Source organism: Myotis myotis, unplaced genomic scaffold, assembly GCF_014108235.1.
Source record: "Myotis myotis isolate mMyoMyo1 unplaced genomic scaffold, mMyoMyo1.p scaffold_m19_p_1, whole genome shotgun sequence".
In the NCBI taxonomy this organism is placed as follows: domain Eukaryota; kingdom Metazoa; phylum Chordata; class Mammalia; order Chiroptera; family Vespertilionidae; genus Myotis; species Myotis myotis.
The window spans coordinates 15,910,281-15,928,734 of record NW_023416313.1 but is presented as its reverse complement, the minus strand read 5'-3'; the positions used below and the strand labels follow the sequence as shown (position 1 = coordinate 15,928,734).

Genomic DNA, 18,454 nt, shown 5'->3' with positions numbered 1-18,454 from the left:
GAAGGAAGGAAGGAAGGAAGGAAGGAAGGAAGGAAGGAAGGAAGGAAGGAAGGAAGGAAGGAAGGGTTAAAAAAAAAAAAAATATGGTTGATCAGGTAAAGAATATTACATTTATTGAGCACTTATTCCTTGCCTAAGCACTTCAAACAACCCTGTTAAGTAGTCATACCCCCATTTTACAAATGAGGCAAAGGAGGTCAAGATACTTCCCCAAAGCTCACAAAGTGAATTTTAATCGTGTCATTCCCTCCCTTCTTCCTTCCTAAGAGAACCTCCATTTTCTTCAAATATGGGACAGCAATGTGCTCAGAAAGGTGGGGCCCCATCCCTAGGAAAATGAAACCTGACTGTTTCCCTTGTCTAATGACCTAGGTCTGACCTATGAGACATGAGAAGAAGCATGTTGAGGGCATTAGAATCGTGGGGATAATGAGGAACCTTGAAGTCCCCAATTTAAGAGCTGTCCTTGATTTCTCTCTTTCACTCTGGTTTTCCAATGGATTTCAGCAAACCAAATCCATTCTAATTACAAAATATCTTGCTAACCCTTCCTCTTCTACAATCCTAGTCCAAACTAGGGTTAACTCTCAACTGGATTGCTAATAACTATTTTCCTAGGCAACCTCACTATAGTCACTCTTGCTCAAACAATTCATTCCCAAACAGCAGCCAAAAAGTCTTTAAATGGAAATCATGGAGCAATTGGAAGCCTCTGTGCTCTGTTGGTGGGACTGTAAAAAATGTACAACTACCATGAAAAACAGTATGGAGGTTCCTCAAAAAATTAAAAAATAGAACTACCCTATCATCCAGCAATCCTAACAATGAGTATATATAGCCAAAAGAATTGAGAGCAGAGAGATATTTGCACACCTGTGTTCATAGCAGTACTATTCACAATAGCCAAAAGGTAAAAGCAACAAGGGTTCATCCACTGATGACTGGATATAAAAAATACGGTATACAGCCCTAGCCGGCTTGGCTCAGTGGATAGAGCGTCAGCCTGCAGACTGAAGGGTCCCAGGTTCGATTCCAGCCAAGGGCACATGCCTGGGTTGCGGGCTCAATCCCCAGTAGGGGGTGTGCAGGGGGCAGTCAATCAATGATTCTCTATCATCATTGATGTTTCTAGCTCTCTCTCCTTCTTTCTTCCTCTCTGAAATCAATAGAAATACATTTAAAAAAAATACAGTATACATAAAATGGAATATTACATAGCTTTAAGGAAGGAAATCCTGTTATATGCTACAACAAGAATGAACTTAGAGGACATTTATGTGACATGAAATAAGCTAGTCACAAGGAAACAGATACTGTATGAGGTATTTTAAGCAGTCAAAGTCATAGAAACAGAAAGTAAAATGGTGGCTACAGGGGCTGGAAGGAGCTCTTTGATGGCACAGAGCTTCAGCTTCACAAAATGAAAAAAGTTCTGGAGATCTGTTTCACAACAATGTGACTATACTTAACACAACTGAACTGTACACTTAAACATAGTTAAAATGGTAAGAATGGATTAAAAACTGGTACATTTACACAATGGAATACTATGCAGCTGTAAAAAAAAAAAAAAGAAGGATCTCTTACCCTTTGATACAGCATGGAGGGACCTGGAGAATGTTATGCAAAGTGAAATAAGCCAGTCAGAGAAAGACAAGTATTACATCATCTCATTTATATGTGGAATCTAATGAATAAAATAAACTAACAAAATAGAACCGGATACATTGAAGCATGCAACAGACTAATGTATTTCAGAGGGGTGTGGGGTGGGAAGAGATTAACCAAAGAACTTACATGCATATATGCATAACCCATGGACATGGACAGTAGTGCAGTGAAGGCCTAGGGAGGGGCAGGAGCAGGATGGAGAGGATTAATGGGAAGGGGGCAGGGGGAAAGGAGCATCTATAATACTTTCAATTTTAAAAAGATAAATTTTAAAAAATAGTTAAGATGGTAAATTTTCATGTTGTGTTTTTCTTTTACAGAAAAAAAAACCTAAGTAAATCATATCATTTCATCCCCCCCTTAAAAGACTTCAATTATTTCCTATCACCCACTAAATAAAACCCCAAACAACGTTGTGTGAGGCTTTGTACCATTTGGCCTTTTCCTCTTATACAACCAGATAATATGCTACTCTCCCCTCCCCTCAAGATGTTCAGTAGAAAGATACTCTTTCACTTCTTCAAATAATTCTGTTTCCTTGATAGCATTTCTCACGAATTGAAATGCTTTTTTTTTTAATATCTTCCCAACTGAAATGCAAGTTCCATGGGAACAAGGACCCCATCAATCTTGTTCAGCATTGTACCCCTAGTAATTATCATATGCCTGGTATATTCTTAATATTCAAATATTGAGAGTCTTCACATTTTGAAAAAAATTACTGAGTCTATTATTAACTATATACAAATATACATATAGATCTTAAAAGACTATAACTGATGTTACAGTTGTTATCTTTAGTTGTTGAGTAGACATACTTTCTACTTTGTACTTTTTAGTATGTTCTAACTTCCCTTTAATAAATCTTTATATGCAGAAATTAAAGATCTTTTAAGTCTGATATTTTAACTGCAAAGTGCTTTAAATCTTTTAATTATATAAAATAAAGGTACAAAATGATTTAAGCTACTGATGAAATTAACTTTTTAAGCCCGACTTGGCTCAGTGATTGAATATTGACACATAAACCAGGAGGTCATGGTTTGATTCCAGGTTGGGGCACATGCCCGGATTGCAGGCTCGATCCCCAGTGTGGGGTATGCAGGAGGCAGCTGATCAATGATTCTCTCTCATCACTGATGTTTTGCTCTGTCTCCCTCTCCCTCTCCCTTCCTCTGAAATCAATAAATATATATCTATATGTATACACACACACACACACACACAAATTTGTGCACTCGGGGGGGGGGGAGGGGGGGGTTCCTCAGCCCAGCCTGTGCCCTCTCGCAATCTGGGACCCCTTGGGAGATAACAACCTGCTGGCTTAGGGCTGCTCCCGGGTGGCAGAGGGCAAGCCCAATCCCTAGGTGCAGCCCCTGGTCGGGCTCAGAGCAGGGCCGATTGGGGAGTTGGGGCGCTGCCCCCTGTCATGCACAGAGCAGGGCGGATCGCGAGGTTGCGATGCCACCCTCAGTCACGCTCAGGGTAGGGCCAATTGGGGGGTTGGGGCACCGCCCCGTCACACTCAAGGCAGGGTCGATGGGAAGGTTGGGGCACCACCCCGTCACTCACAGAGCAGGGCCCATCAGGGGGGTTGGGGCTCTGTACCCTGTCACGCATAGAGCAGGGTCGATCAGGGAATTGGGGAGCCCCCCCCCCGTCACTCACAGAGCAGGGCCCATCAGGGGGTTGGGGAGCACCCCCCTGTCACTCACAGAGCAGGGCCAATCAGGGGGTTGGGGCACTCCCCCCTGTCACTCACAGAGCAGGGCCCATCAGGGGGGTTGGGGCTCCGTACCCTGTCACGCACAGAGCAGGGTCGATCAGGGGGTTGGGGAGCCCCCCCCTGTCACTCACAGAGCAGGGCCCATCAGGGGGTTGGGGAGCACCCCCCTGTCACTCACAGAGTAGGGCCCATCAGGGGGTTGGGGAGCTCCCCCGTGTAATGCACAGAGCAGGGCCGATCAGGGGGTTGAGGAGCTCCCCCCTGTCACTCACAGAGTAGGGTCGATAGGGGTGTTGGGGCGCCGCACCCTGTCACACTCAGGGCAGGGCCGATGGGGAGGTTATGACTCTACACTTCACACACAGAGCAGGGCCCGTGGGCGGGGGTTGGGGCGCCACACCCTGTCACACACAGAGCAGGGCCGATCAGGGGGTTGGGGTGCAGCACCCTGTCACACACAGAGCCACAGGGCAATCAGGGGGTTGGGGAGCTCCCCCCTATGAGGCACAGAGCAGGGTTGATCAGGGGTTGGGGCGCCTTCCCCTGTCATGAACAGAGCAGGGCAGATAGGGAGGTTGTGGCCCCGCCCCCTGTCACACACAGAGCCTCAGGGCGATCAGGGGGTTTGGGAGCTGCCCCCTGTCACGCTGATCCCAGTGCCAGGAGGCCTCACGGCTCCGCTGATCCTGGTGCTGGAAGGCATATTACCCTTTTACTATATAGGATAGAGGCCTGGTGCACGGGCGGGGGCCGGCTGGTTTGCCCTGAAGGGTGTCCTGGAGCAGGGTAGCGGTCCCCACTGGGGTCCCTGGCCAGCCTGGGTGAGGGGATGATGGCTGTTTGCAGCTGGTCACACACCCCTTCAGGGTGGGGGTCCCCACTGGGGTACCTGGCCAGTCTGGGTGAGGGGATGATGGCTGTTTGCAGCTGGTCACACACCCCTTCAGGGTGGGGGTCCCCACTGGGGTGCCTGGCCAGCCTGGGTGAGGGGATGATGGCTGTTTGCAGCTGGTCACACACCCCTTCAGGGTGGGGGTCCCCACTGGGGTGCCTGGCCAGTCTGGGTGAGGGGCTGAGGGCTGTTTTCAGGCTGGCGGGTGACTGAATCTCCCAACTGCTCCTTTGTTTCTTTTCTTTTTTTATTCTGGGCCAGCTTTAGCTCTGAGGCTTGGCTCCAGCTCTGAGGCTCTGCTGCTGAAAGCAGGTATCTGGTTTGTTTGGGTTCTATAATTGAAACACTGTTTCAACTCCAGCTCTGAGATCCTGGCTAGCTGAAAGCAGGTTTCTGGGGTTTTGTTTAGCTTCTATATTTGTAACAATGTTTCAAACTGCAAGCTCAGAGGCCGGCAGCGGCAGGCGGGGAACGTTGGAGTCCTCTGTCACTGAAGCAAGCAAGCTTCAAGCTGCCTGGCTGCCGGCCGCCATCTTGGCTGGCAGTTAATTTGCATATCACCCTGATTAGCCAATGGGAAGGGTAGCGGATGTATGGCTAATTACCATGTTTCTCTTTTATTAGATAGGATATTTAAATACCATATTACTCTTCAATCTCACGATCTATACTCAGTTTCATATTTCCACAGTTTTAAGTATTCCCTGACCATTAATGAGTATTTAGATCACAGAGATGACTAAAAACTGTATCTTCATACTTTTTAGATGAATATAAAACATCTTAACAATAATTCTCAATACATCACAGCACATTTATACAACTAACCTACATCTATATCTGTAGATTTTTTTAAATCAACAATAATTGAAAGCTTACACTTGCCAGATTCTGTTCTAGGCACTTTACATAGATTGACTCATTCATATTTCAAACTCATTTCAGAGGTAAGTGAAGAGGTAAGTGAAGATTAAATTACCTACCCAAAAGTATTAAACCACAGTCAGATTGGGACTCAAGCCCAAGAAATCCTGCTCAAGCCTTAAGGCTACGCTCTTTATCACACTGTACAAAAGTGGGAACAGACATATGGCCCAGAAAAAGTTCAAGACACAAAGGGCTATGCTTCTAAAAAATTATATCCCATCTTTAAGGAATATTCATTTTAAAAAGCACAAATAGTAATTCCCCATGTATTGATACCATCTTTTAAAAAGTCATTTGTCTTAAGCCCTAGGAATTATATAATTTAAATGATTTTTTAAGATGTCAGGCATTTAATAGTAAAATTTTAAAAAAGAAAAACTGGTTATTTACCAACGATAAATGAAGAAGGAACTCGTATAGTTCCTTAGTCAATAAAAATATAGAATTTAACATTAATCAGAATGTGTAATTCTGCTATTTCTCCAGCTCATTTCCTAATTCAACCGATTACACCCTGTGCTTTCTTATATCCTTGCACTGGAGAATTGTTAAAGTATAAACTATTTGAAAGAAATCCTAAACCTCCGTTATGTACAGTACTAACCTGTTATGGGGATGATGATACTGCACAAGAATTCTGTAAGGTTAAATGAGATAAAATACCTGGCATAAATTTGAATCCCACAGGCAAATATGAATGTTGGTGCCCTACAAGCGGGCTGACCATTGACTCTGCCTTATGTGGTAATTCACAATCTCCATCTAGCATTCTCAAAGGCCAATGTCTTTGATAAATGCCACTCCCCACTCAGCTTCCTCCTCTCATACCACTATACTTTTCCCTATCTGACAAACTCTTGCACATTTCAGCGAGTACAGTTACGCTGGGGGAAACTCTTCATTAATAACCCACCTCTTAGCTATTGTAAATCGTGCTGCTATGAACACAGGGGTGCAGATATCCTTTCTGATTGGTGTTTCTGGTTTCTTGGGATATAGTCCTAGATGAACAAGAAAAGATTCACAGACAAATGGCAGGGGAGGTGAGGGTTAGAGAGCAACCAGCGTAACCAATGGACACAGACAATGGGGCAGTGGGGGCTTGCCCGGGGTAGGAATGGGGGGGATGTCAAGCGGGGGGTGGGGTGGAGGAGACATATGTAAAACTTTAGACAATAAATAAATTAAAAAATAAATAAAAACCCACCTCTTCACTTCAAAGTTAGGAACTCCTCTTTGTAATGCTATACACCTACACCACAATGCCTCATCATCCTTTAAGTGGGTATACCAAGTGTATCCTCTTGGAATACAAAGCAGGGTCAATATCTTACTGATCTTGAAATCCCAAAGACCTAACTTAGTTACTGGCACGTAACAGTTACTGAAGTTTTTTGTTTACTGGTTTTTTATTTGTTTATTTGTTTGTTTGTTTGTTAATGAAGAATAAAAGTGATACAAAAGAGAGAGAAAAACTACATTTATTTATATCATACCTTGTTCCAAAGAAGGGAGAAGGGAGGATTATTCTTAATACTACAAATATATAACAAGAAATTCCTAATATTCTGAGAGAGCCCTGGCCGGTGTTCTAAGTGGTTAGAGCTTCAACCCAGGCACTGAAGGATAGCAGGTTCGATTCCTGGTCAAGGGCACATACCTGGGTTGCAGGTTTAATCCCTGGTCGGGTTGGGGCATGTGCAGAAGGCAACCAATTGATGTGTCTCTCTCATGTCAATGTTTCTCTTTCTCTCTCTCTCTCTCTTTCTCTCTCAACTCCTCTCCCATCCTCCCTTTCTTCCACTCTCTCTAAAAAAATCAATGGGAAAAATATCCTCGGGTAAGGATTAAACAATATCTATTTTGTTTAACAGATATATTTTGGTTAATCCTCACCAGAAGTTATGGTTTTTCATTATTTTTTTAGAGAGAGAGGAAGAGGGAGAGATAAAGAAACATTGATGTGAGAGAAAAACACCCAATGGTTGCCTACCATAGACACAACTGGGAATGGAACCTGAAACCCAGGCACATGCCCTGACTGGGAATCGAACCCACAACCTTCTGGCATACTAGACCACGCTCCAACCAACTGAGCCACCTGGCCAAAGTAGAAGGAGCTGCTCAAGGTGACACACAGTAGGGAAACAGAGGGAAAATCATATACTTGTCATTAATGTTTTGAAAAATTGTATAGAGATTTATCACTAGAAAATAGGAATAAAAAGAGGAGGGATTAAGATTATCTATTACTCAACATCATATATTTTTAAAGAAAGGAAAACAGTGGAAAGAAAACATGAGCACAATAACGTGAACCTGTAAAATGTACAGTGTTTGACTAGCAGGTAAAAATTTCAAATAAAGGTTTAAAAAACCTTTTTTACTTATTGAGAATCATTTAAGAAACTACTACAAATTACTTCCATTACTCTAGGGTTTTGTGATAAGGTAGTTTAATATTTTTTAATCACTTAAATACGATATTCACTCCAAGTATTTTTAAAATTAAAAACCCAGTACTTAATTCAGTAAAGTAGTTTTGAAGTGTTTCAGTTCCCTATAATGGCAAGCTCTGGAAGATCAAAGAGAGAGGCATAGAAAGAAAGTGAAAAGACTAGAAGAAAAAGAGTAAGTTACACAGAGGCCAAGATCCATAAACACACATGAAGAAAAATTCACTGGGACAGACACTGGCACTTAGGTTCTGAGATGAATGTCAATCCAAGTAAACTGTTCTTCTCATACTCTGTGGTTCCCTAGTCCTGGGGAAATGGGGGGTGCAGAGGAGAGGAGGTGCTACCAATATCTTAAGAAAACACTGAATAAGCCACTATTAAACATTCTAAAACTAATTTTAGCCTTAATTTTAAGCTGTTTCACTTAGACAATACAGCTGAAAAAGCCTAAAAGAAAGGAAATTACTCTCAGGTCTGCAGCCATGATGGTTATGCAGTAACCTCGAGGGCCAAATGAAATAAAGCCAAAATTCAAATCAATCATTGGCTTGGGGTGCCCTATCGCCAATTTAGAACTTTCCTAGTAATGAAGTTCTCTGAGGAGGAAATGTTCAGCTAGATGAGGAACACTAGACGGAGGAGAGAATCACAGTTAAAAGCAAGCAGCAAAAACGAAACCAGTCAAGAGAATAGTTACTAAAGGTAGGATTAGAAAGTGTCAACAAGGATTAAATACCTAATACCTACTAACATAAAGTTCTAGAAGGATGAGGAAAAGAACAAATCAATTAGATTATCTACAGATCAAGCTTGAAATTCAAAAGTTAATTCTGAAACAAATAATATGCCAGTACTCTGACACGTCATTCAACTCTGATGCATTATAATGTTAGTCAAATGAGGAAACTGTTATCCTTTATTAAGGAACATTCATTTTTATATATGGAATACTACAAAACTCTATATAAACAACTTTATAAATCACCTCATAAGTCCAATCATACACAAAAGTAATTTTTATATAAAATAGGCACATTTAAAATAAGAAAGACACCACAACAGTGTTTCTTCTTGCATATTCTCAAGGGCTTGTACCAATTTAAGTCATTTTACAAACTCCAGGTGTTTAAAATTAAAAGGTAATTTTTGTTTCTTAAACTTCTCATAGATTCCTTTCAAATCTAACAATAAAATGTTATAAAGTTTCCTCTAGACATTTTCATAGCCAATGCATTATTTAAACTACCAAAACCTCTACTCCGATAAAGCTTCCCTATCTGGCCTCTTTTTTTAAATCTCTATTATCTCCTCACTTCCATCTACCCAGACCTTTCTCAAACACAGAGTCATGACATTCATGCCCTTGTTCCAAAACCAAAGTACTTCTTAAACCCTGACAGAATAATAGATTTAGAACTCAAGTTTAGGAACAAAACACTCTGAAATGTCAAAATACCTTTCAAGCCTTTTGTTTTACCTTAAAAATTAAAATAAATTTACAGTCTCCATCATATATGCATTTTTAGTATTGGTAAACATACAAAATATTTTGTTATTATTGATTAAATATGTAATGTTTCTTTCCCAAATAATCTAGTAAAATGAATATGCCAAGAAAATGCATCATAATTTTCCTGTGGCTTTCCCTACTCCCAAGCACATGGTTAAGTACCCAATTTTAGCCTTAGCACAATACTGACAGTAATAGTTTAATAAATATAACTATTATTTCAATATCTAGGGAATAAATTAGGGAATATTAAAGCCCTTGGTAATCTGGCCTGAACCTTCTTTCACCTTGCATTTCTCATTACTCTATATACACCCTGTGCTTAACTAAAAAATACAAAGCTAAAAAAAAAGTCCACCTATTAATTTACTCCTTATCCTTCTTATGCCTCCTCCTAGAAAGCCCTTTCACTCATCTCCTGAAGAAGCTGTATCCATACATCAAGGTCCAGCTCAAGTCCAACCAGCCTCCAAGTAATCTTCCCTAATAGCCTTCCTTTCTCAAAAATTTTGCAGTCCATCATGATACTAACCAGTCTGTCTCATTATGTTTAGTTGTGTGTATAAGGATGCATACAACATACCAGCTAAGAATCAAAGCTTTGGAATCAGAGAAACTCAGGTCAACATCTGACTCTGCAATTTACTAAGCATGACCTTGGGCAAATTATTTAAGAAGCATCCTGCACTGGCTTTGTCTGTTTTATGAAAATAGCCACTATCTGGGTTAATCTCAGAATAAAAAACAGTGATGGGTATAAAGCACTTAGCACAATACTGACAGTAATAGTTTAATAAATATAACTATTATGCCCAATATGCAGACCCATGTCATACTCATTTTTGTATTCTTTTCCATGTAGTGTTTTGCATGTGCTTAATAATTTCTTGGTTGATGAAATCTAATCAATTCAGAACTAATCGCCTAGACCAGGGTTGGGCAAACTTTTTGACTCAAGGGCCACAATGGGTTCTTAAACTGGACCGGAGGGCCGGAACAAAAGCATGGATGGAGTGTTTGTGTGAACTAATATAAATTCAAAGTAAACATCATTACATAAAAGGGTACGGTCTTTTTTTTTTTTTAGTTTTATTCATTTCAAACGGGCCGGATCTGGACCGCGGGCCGTAGTTTGCCCACGGCTGGCCTAGACAGATCTTAATTAGATCCAAATTCTAGTGAATATCAAAAATGGCTCACTTATCATATTATTAGCAGTTAATTTTAACATTAGCTTAACCATTTTATACTTTAGCTACCATATACATAAATACAGAACCCAAAGCATCATTTTGAAAGTATTCCACATTGCATTATTATCATGAGTAGGCCAATATGGAAAATGCCTGACATAGTTACATAAAAGTCTAAATCTAAACACATTAGCAAGTGTCCAAAGCAAGCCTTTAGCAAATTAAAGAATTCCCATGTGGATCCTACTATTTTAAAGTTACACTAAATCCTGAATCCATTTTTCCAACTGACCCTGTGAGTTGTTCCTGTACCAGGGGATTCCCAACAGAGACCAAGCAGTTCTGCCATGGTATTCTCAAGGAGAGTACCAAGGTATGATCTGGAAACCCAGATCAACAAGATTCCTACTAATTCTTAAATGTACACAATAGGCTCTATCAAAATGGATGAGTAGATTCTTTATCCCTAAAATTAGCAACAGCAAAACAAAAGCAAATAAACAAAAACCTACAGCAATGCCAAAGACTGATGAAGAAAGGGACCATGATAACTACAGGGAAGGAAAAAGAAGATACAGCAGAAAACCTAGCCATCAAAAGGCAACTTCAGGAAATCATAAGCTAAATTCAGAAAGAGAAACTTCAGCCCTGACTGGTGGTTCAGTTGGTTGGAGCGTCATCCCGTACACCAAAAGGTGGTAGGTTCAATTCCTGGTCAGGGCACAAACCTAGGTTTTGGGTTTGATCCCTGGTCAGGGCTCAGATAGGAGGCAACCTATCAATGTTTCTCTCTCTCAAACCAATTTTTAAAAAGATCCTACCCTAGCAGGTTTGGCTCAGTGGATAAACTGGATAAAACATTGGCCCATGGACTGAAAGGTTCTGGGTTCGATCCTGATCAAGGGCACATACCTCAAGTGCACGCTCCTCCCCAGCCCTAGTCCCAGCATATGTGGGAGGCAACCAATTGATGTGTCTGTCACATCAATGTTTCTCTCTCTCTGTCTCTCCCCCTTCCTTCCACTCTCTCTAAAAATCAATGGATAAATATCCTTGGGTGAGGATTAACAACGACAAATATATATATTTGTTGATTTAAAAAATAAAAGAAAAACTTCACTAGAGGAGGAAAAGCAGCTTTACTATAGTACTATGTGAACTACACTGACTTTACTGTCACACTGTAAACATTAACAAATGTGTTCATCCTAAAATATTCCTCAAAGCAACATATATAAACTACAGTAAAAAAAAAAAAAAAAAAAAAATTAAAAATGACATTTGCTGTTTAAATGTTAGGGATGCAAGATGAGATCATTAAAAGTAAAGCTTAAAATATTTCCAGTGACAATCATGTTCATGTGAGATATTTTCATCTAAATTAATGAAAACCTACAACACATGTGTTTAATACTAGTGAATGCAGTGGCTCTTGTAAACTTCTTTGAAACTGAGAATAATTATTTTAAATTTTCATTGAAATTTTAATACTTCCAAAAGACATGTTTTAAAATGTTTTTTAAATTAATGATATTATAGTTAAGATAAAACTGTTATATAGGCACTAAATAAGGTCGCATTCATGCATTTAAAAAAATGATAGAAGCAAATATTTCCAAAGTTATTATTTGTTTTAAAAAAATATGAAACAAGTAGTTCCATATAAGAAAATTTTAACATTTAAGTTGTTCTGCATATTTTGCAATAATAAAGAAATGTCCTGTATATATGCGATATATTTATATATTTGTGAGTATGTGCGTGTATGTGTGTGTGTGCGTGTGTGTGTAATGTGTATGTATTATACACCCAAAAATATGTATACAAACTTTAACAGCTGATTCTATTACATTTTGAAAATGAAATGTATTTTAATAAACACCACCTTTATAATTATTCAAAGTACTGAATAATTTTTTTTCTTGCCCTTTCATAAACTATTTCTCAAGGACCAAATCTGATGAGATCAATTCCTCCTCACTAGGATCAACTCGTTGATTCTAAATCTGTTAGGCAAAAAAAGAAAAACATATAGTAACCAGTAACCAATAAATTATTAAAGCACTGCTTTACATCACAAGCAATAAACTCTCAGTCAGCAATCCCTAATCTGCCTTAAATTTTAATTACTTTCAAAGAAAGAGCCCTAATACATATAATTTAAGCCCTTATTACACAGCACTATAAATATTGATTTCCCCTTATCAAAATATATGCACACTGAATCACGAAAAGGTAATATAAAAAAGAAAAGGAAATGTAAACATTCATTAAGACAGAAGATCTGTTCACTTTGATGATTTCTCATAATAGCTCTATAAGAACACTTGCTTGCTTAAAACTAAGTATGCGATGATTTAAAGGAAATTTATTCTTAAAATACACTAAAGGTCTGAAGTAAAACTTTTGAGAGGCAAAACTTTAGTAGAAAAGAATGTTTTCTAAATTTTATTAATGAGGCAAACTCCAATTTAAGGTTCTAAAGGTCAGTATTAAAAATACCAATCTGCAGAGGAAGAGACAAGATAAAGTGACTTTGGCTGTCATTTTCAGAGCTATTCAGAATAATCACAGCTAAATAACAACTTTAATATGGAGCCAAAGAGATTATTTCTCTCAGAATTCTTTCAAGAATTTGCCATTTTCAAAATTCCCATGAAGCTTAGTTTTATTACTGATGCTCTCTACTCTACTGCTATCCATTAACACTGCCTAGAATAAGATAACAGTATTTTTTAAGTTCAGTCTATGGGTCTACTTCCTGAAGTGTACAACATTAATAATTATGTTCTGGGTGTAGCACAACATTTACCAATGGAAACCATAAAAGAAAGCACTATTCACACAATCAGAAGACTAGGAAGGAACTTGACAGAGACCATACAGTTCAAAGAAACGTTTAATAAGCTCTTTCTTTATCGTAGACTCGCAATCTACCTTTTCCAGAAACCAGTACTATTGACTATACTTACATAAACTTATTAAAATGACCACAATTTAATTTGTACATTGTATAGTTTACCTTAAACTTTAAATGGACATGTTTAATTTGCTAAAAATCTATCTTCTACCAAAGGGAAAGAACAAGAACATTACAAATAGATTCCAGGGTTAATATTATTTTAGTACACTTATTTTAAAGCACTATAGTACAACCTCACTTTGTGTGATATGTCAAACTTTTTAACCAGTAAGTATCAGCCTTCCTTTTTCACAATGCCACAAATATCCCAGAAATTTAAGTCTTCAAAAGGAAAGATTATAAACAGTTTATTAAAATAAAATGCCATCGGAAGTCTTGATATAATCTACATAGTATACAATAAATACACTGTTAGTGATTCATAAATACTAAGTTTTCTGAATCACGTGTCCTTCTACCAACTACATGTCAACAAAACACCCAATTACTTTTTTAATCTAACTTTTCTGCTCAAGAAACCAAGAGCCCAACCCCTATATCTCCTAGAAGCTCAAATATCTGTTTCCCTGCCTTCCTGCGTGAGGCATTAAACCTTCATATTATATTTATCCTGCAGCTTTCCTAATAAGCATTATTCTTCACCACATTTTTATTTGCCACATTTTTATCTGGAGGATAAAGGCTATTCAAGCATTAAGACTATCCCATCTATCCTCTCACTCAAACTATAACTATGCACCTAATACTGATCATTCTATAATCATTTCACCCGAATTACCCAGTGATAGGTTTGACGTTAAGTCCCATTCAAAGGGGCTTGATATGTTTCAGGGTAGAGCAAGCTAAAGATTCTCATCATTATATTCTAGACATTACAGCTTCCAAAAAGCTTGAGAAGTTCACCAACGCCCTCCTCTCTCCTCTCTGGAATAGTAAACATCCTGTCACAGAATCCAGAGAACAGTGGCTTTGCTCTGGAGAGCAGAGCAAACACTGCTCAGAGCAGCTGTTAGGAACTTTCAGATGGCTGCGGGACTAGCACTTCAGTTACATTAATGATGTCATCTTGTTCTGCTTTACTTTCTCCTTTTCAGTCCTGCAATTAATGCAGAAAGCCTACTTTTTAAAATAAAGTACAGAAGAAGAAAAAAACATTCGCTACACTACTTCTCCAAAAAAAATCATTTTCAGATCCTTACAACATTACTTCATCCACAATCTATCAGTTATACGTGACACTGGAAGGCTGAAAAGGCCTCAATTTTCTACCCAGACTGACCAATCCTGTTTGCAAGTTTTCAATCATCTCGAGAACGTTCTATGTTTACAAGGTGCTGGCGCGTCTATCAGGAGAACCGTGCTGCTCGCAGACAAGCCCTGAATATCCTGCGCTTGACCGCCTGTAGGTGCATTTCTGGTTACTGCTGCGCTTTCTGCACCCTTCGTCACCCGGCGAGGCTCCCACCAGCAGACACTTGCCCGTCTTTTAAAACACACACACACACACACACACACACACACACACACACACACACACACACGGCAGGCTTGGAGGTTTCCTCATTCTGATACGGAACCACTAATCCCACTAGGTATTGTGACTCTCAAAGAATCCTTCAGCAGCCTCCCCTGGGACGTCGAGCTCAACGGGGCTTTGAACCCCCAAACTCGCTGCCAGCTGCCTTTGCAAAGGCAGCACCAGAAGCAGGCTCCATACCGCAGTGCCGCTGTGGACTTTTTCTAGCAGCTTAAAAAAAAAAAAAAAAAAAAAAACCCAGCACCCTGCAGACCCTGCCGGCTCTTCTGCAGCGCGGAAGGCAGCTCCGCAGGGCTCAGCAAGGGTCCCCGGGGAGCCCGGCTTCAGGGCGGAGAGGCGAGTGCCCTGGAGAGGCTCTCTCGGAAGCGGGGTGTCGGGGCGGGGGTGGAGGGGGGGTAAGGGAAAGGCGTCCGAGTGAAGGGGACCGCGACGGAGCAGCGGCCAGGACACTGGCGCCTGGGCGTTCGGCTCGGCATCGCGCACTGGCCGGGGAGGTCGGATAGCGGGCGCCCGGGGGCCCCTCCCGAGAATGGGGATCCCGCAACGACGGGCTGAGCACCCACCCCCGACCCCCCGCCGCCTCCCGGCCCTCACCTGTCATGAGCGCCGGGCTGTCGCCCGCAGCCGAGGCGGGAGAGGAGGCGGCGGCCGCGGCAGAGCTCGACGCGCGCCTCCCACGGAGGTTCCTGGGCACCAGCTCGCATCCGTCCGCCGCGCCGGCCACCAGCAGCCCGAGCACCAGCAGCGCAGCCCAGCGCCGCCGCCGCAGCCAGCCCGAGGCCGGGCCGGGATGAGGGCGCGGAGGAGGAGGAGCGGGGAGCCATCGCGGCGGCGCCTCGACCGCCGGCCACTCGCTCCCTCCTCGCGAAGCCGCCGCCTGCGACTCCTCGGGCCGCCCCCGCCGCCTCAGACTCCAGCTCCCGGCGGACGCCAGCCTGGTCCCCTCGGCACCGGCGGCCTGCGGAGCCCGGGTCCCGGCGGCGTGCATTGGTTCCGGTTATGGAAGAAAAAAAAGTGAGGGGCAGAGCGGTGCGGCGTCTCCGGCCGCGCGCGACACCCGCGCTGCTGCGGCAGCGAGACCAAGACCCGCTGCTCTGGCGCCTCCGAACACCAGCCCAGCGCCCGAGCCGCCACCGCCGCCGCGGCGCATCCCCCCGCCCCCTCCGGCCCGCGCTAGTCGTAGTACCACAGGCGGCCGGCGCCTCCGCCCCACACACTTGCTCGCATACCAATCCCCCGCCTCCTTCAGGGCTGCTCCGCGCAGGCGCGGCGCGGCTCCACTGCGCCTCCACTGCGCCTGCGCGGCGCCCAGCCCCGCCCCCGAGGGCGTTCCCCGGGGAACCAGAGTGCCGCGGGGTGGTTTCTAATGATTTAGCTGAGCTGCTAAAATGGGGGGTCGGGGGAAGACGGGCACGCCCTCCTCCCCCCCATTCAAGCCCCCGCTGCGATTGCCGGGAAGTCGAGGGGGGGTGGGGGATCCAGGGAACGGCTGGAAGAGTACGGATATTCCAGATCGTTTAGATGAGTTATAGCCCCTGTAGACCGCAGCAAAAATCATTGCATGGGTCCTGAGCACCTGGGAATCGGAAACAGCATCAGGGGAAACGTAATCTGTAAAACAGAATTTCCATACAGGTGGGGCTTCCAGGAGGCTAGCAATGTAGAAGTGGAGGTTAGACCAGCCTAGCGTTTTATTGACATGTCAACACTGTAAAGGCTTGCCAATGTGCTAGGCGCTGTTCTAAGCGCTTTACAGATTTACACATTATACCTCCTAGGTTGGGTGGTGGTATCCTTGTTATCAGACGCATTCACGAAGGAGGAAACAAAGGCCCAGAAATGTCAAATAACTCACACACACACACACACACACACACACACACACACACACCTGGTTAATGGGAGACATTTAGCACCACTGCATGGAAATATTGAAAGGGATTTATTGTAGCCTCTGACACTCCTATAATCAAACATTACCTGAACTCATTCATGATCTCCCTACCCCCACCTCACCCACGGGGCCTTTGCTGAGGGTTGAATAGGTTGACAGAAGAAAGGTGGTTCAGCCTTGACTTGGCTTCACCTACCTCGAATGCAGCACCACTGTGGACATGTGATGATGCACAGTTCAGAAAAGAATCAAGATTACTTTGAGGCTAACCAATCTTTCCACAGTTTTTCTTGACAGACTTCTTGGAGACATGATGTTCAGGTGGCAATTCTTTATAGGGCAACAGGGAGATTATATTTCCCCTGCTGAAAGGCACAGCCATTAAATCACACTTGCTGAGTGTGCACCGAAAGGACATGATTCTGCTAGAGAACCAGGAAAACATAAAGAAAATAATGAGCAATGTCTCCAGAAGGCAACATTTCATTCACTTCATACTTACTGAGTGCCTAGCATGTGCCAGGCAGGTTACTGAGTAGTGAGGATTCAACCAGGAATAAGAAAAGTACTTGAAAAGTCTTCTGCTAGTAAGTCAGCACTCGGCTATATAAGATAGACAACATAGCCCCTATCTGGGGAATCTTACAATCTTGCTTAGGAGATAAAACGTACACCCATTAAACAATTAGAGGCTAATACAAAGTAGTAATCAGTTGTTAAATTGGGTAGATAAACTGTGTTATAGCAGTGACAGCAGTATAAAACCAAGAACAAATTAACAAGTAATGGAGACCAACCTTCTTTTAAACCATCATGACCAGAGGTGTTCTTCTTTCTCTCTTAGAAAGATAGGGAGGATGTTGACAACAAGAGGGTACTGGATTTGGGGTTAAGTGTTTATTACTCTCACCATTGTAGCCACAAAGGGCACAGGGAACCTGCAAGCACTGGAGAAACCTTTCTCATTCTCCACCTCCTTTCATCTCTGACATCTGTACAGAAGTTTCTGTGAAATGAGTGCCCAGAATGTGTCTTCTCACTGAACAGAGGTATCACTGTGCATCTAGCACAAACGTTAGTACATAAAAGAGAAAGCCCATTGCTTTGGAAGGCAAGCCTAGCTCTGGAATTACAGATGCATCTATTTGCAAGCAAAACAGGAAAGGTTCCCTTTAAGGAGATCACTTCCCTTTCTTCTCAGGCTTCCTCTCCCACTTTCAAGCCTTTAATTTATTTTCCCTGCTTCCCAGAAGCTCCCTTCTCTCCTTTCCACTTTCCACTTTAAGCCCCTTTTCCTTGCCACCCTTCTGTCTCGCACAGCCTGGGTTATACCTCTGAACACCCAAAATTCACGATTTGCCATGCGTTTACAGAACGTCTTTACTCTCTAATTTTCATGACTTCAAGCGTCTGGTGGGCAGCTTCGAATTTTGGAATCAGGCAAACCTAGTGGAAATGGCAACTCCACCCCTTTTCATCTGTGTGACCTGCAGAAAAACTGATCTGTCCTCGGTTTCCAGCAGGGAACTTGGGGATCGTGTAATAATGCCTGCCCCACAAGGTGGTTGTTGGCGGCGGGAGAGTGAATTAATGACAGGTCAGTCTCCGTGCAGTGCCTGGCACACGGGTACGCAGTCACCCCTCGGGGAGAACTGGCCCCAGGCGCTGGGCGTGCAATCCGGGTGTTCCGGGCTTAGAAGAAGCTCCTCGCACTTGGCGTGG

The 18,454-nt window shown here is 42.6% G+C and overlaps 1 protein-coding gene across 4 annotated transcripts in view; it reads right to left on the bottom strand.

The window, feature by feature from the left end:
* Window positions 1–16,059, bottom strand: part of STIM2 (stromal interaction molecule 2) — a 145,326-nt gene extending 129,267 nt beyond the window's left edge. The window contains exon 1 of one of the 4 annotated variants that reach the window (XM_036330789.1): window positions 15,433–16,059. In XM_036330789.1, the coding sequence (XP_036186682.1) occupies window positions 15,433–15,826 (394 nt within the window). In that variant the 5' untranslated portion in view covers window positions 15,827–16,059. The remainder of the gene's footprint in view (window positions 1–15,432) is intronic. The other 3 variants (XM_036330799.1, XM_036330735.1, XM_036330745.1) reach the window with 3 other exon arrangements.
* Between the last annotated feature and the right edge of the window lie 2,395 nt (window positions 16,060–18,454).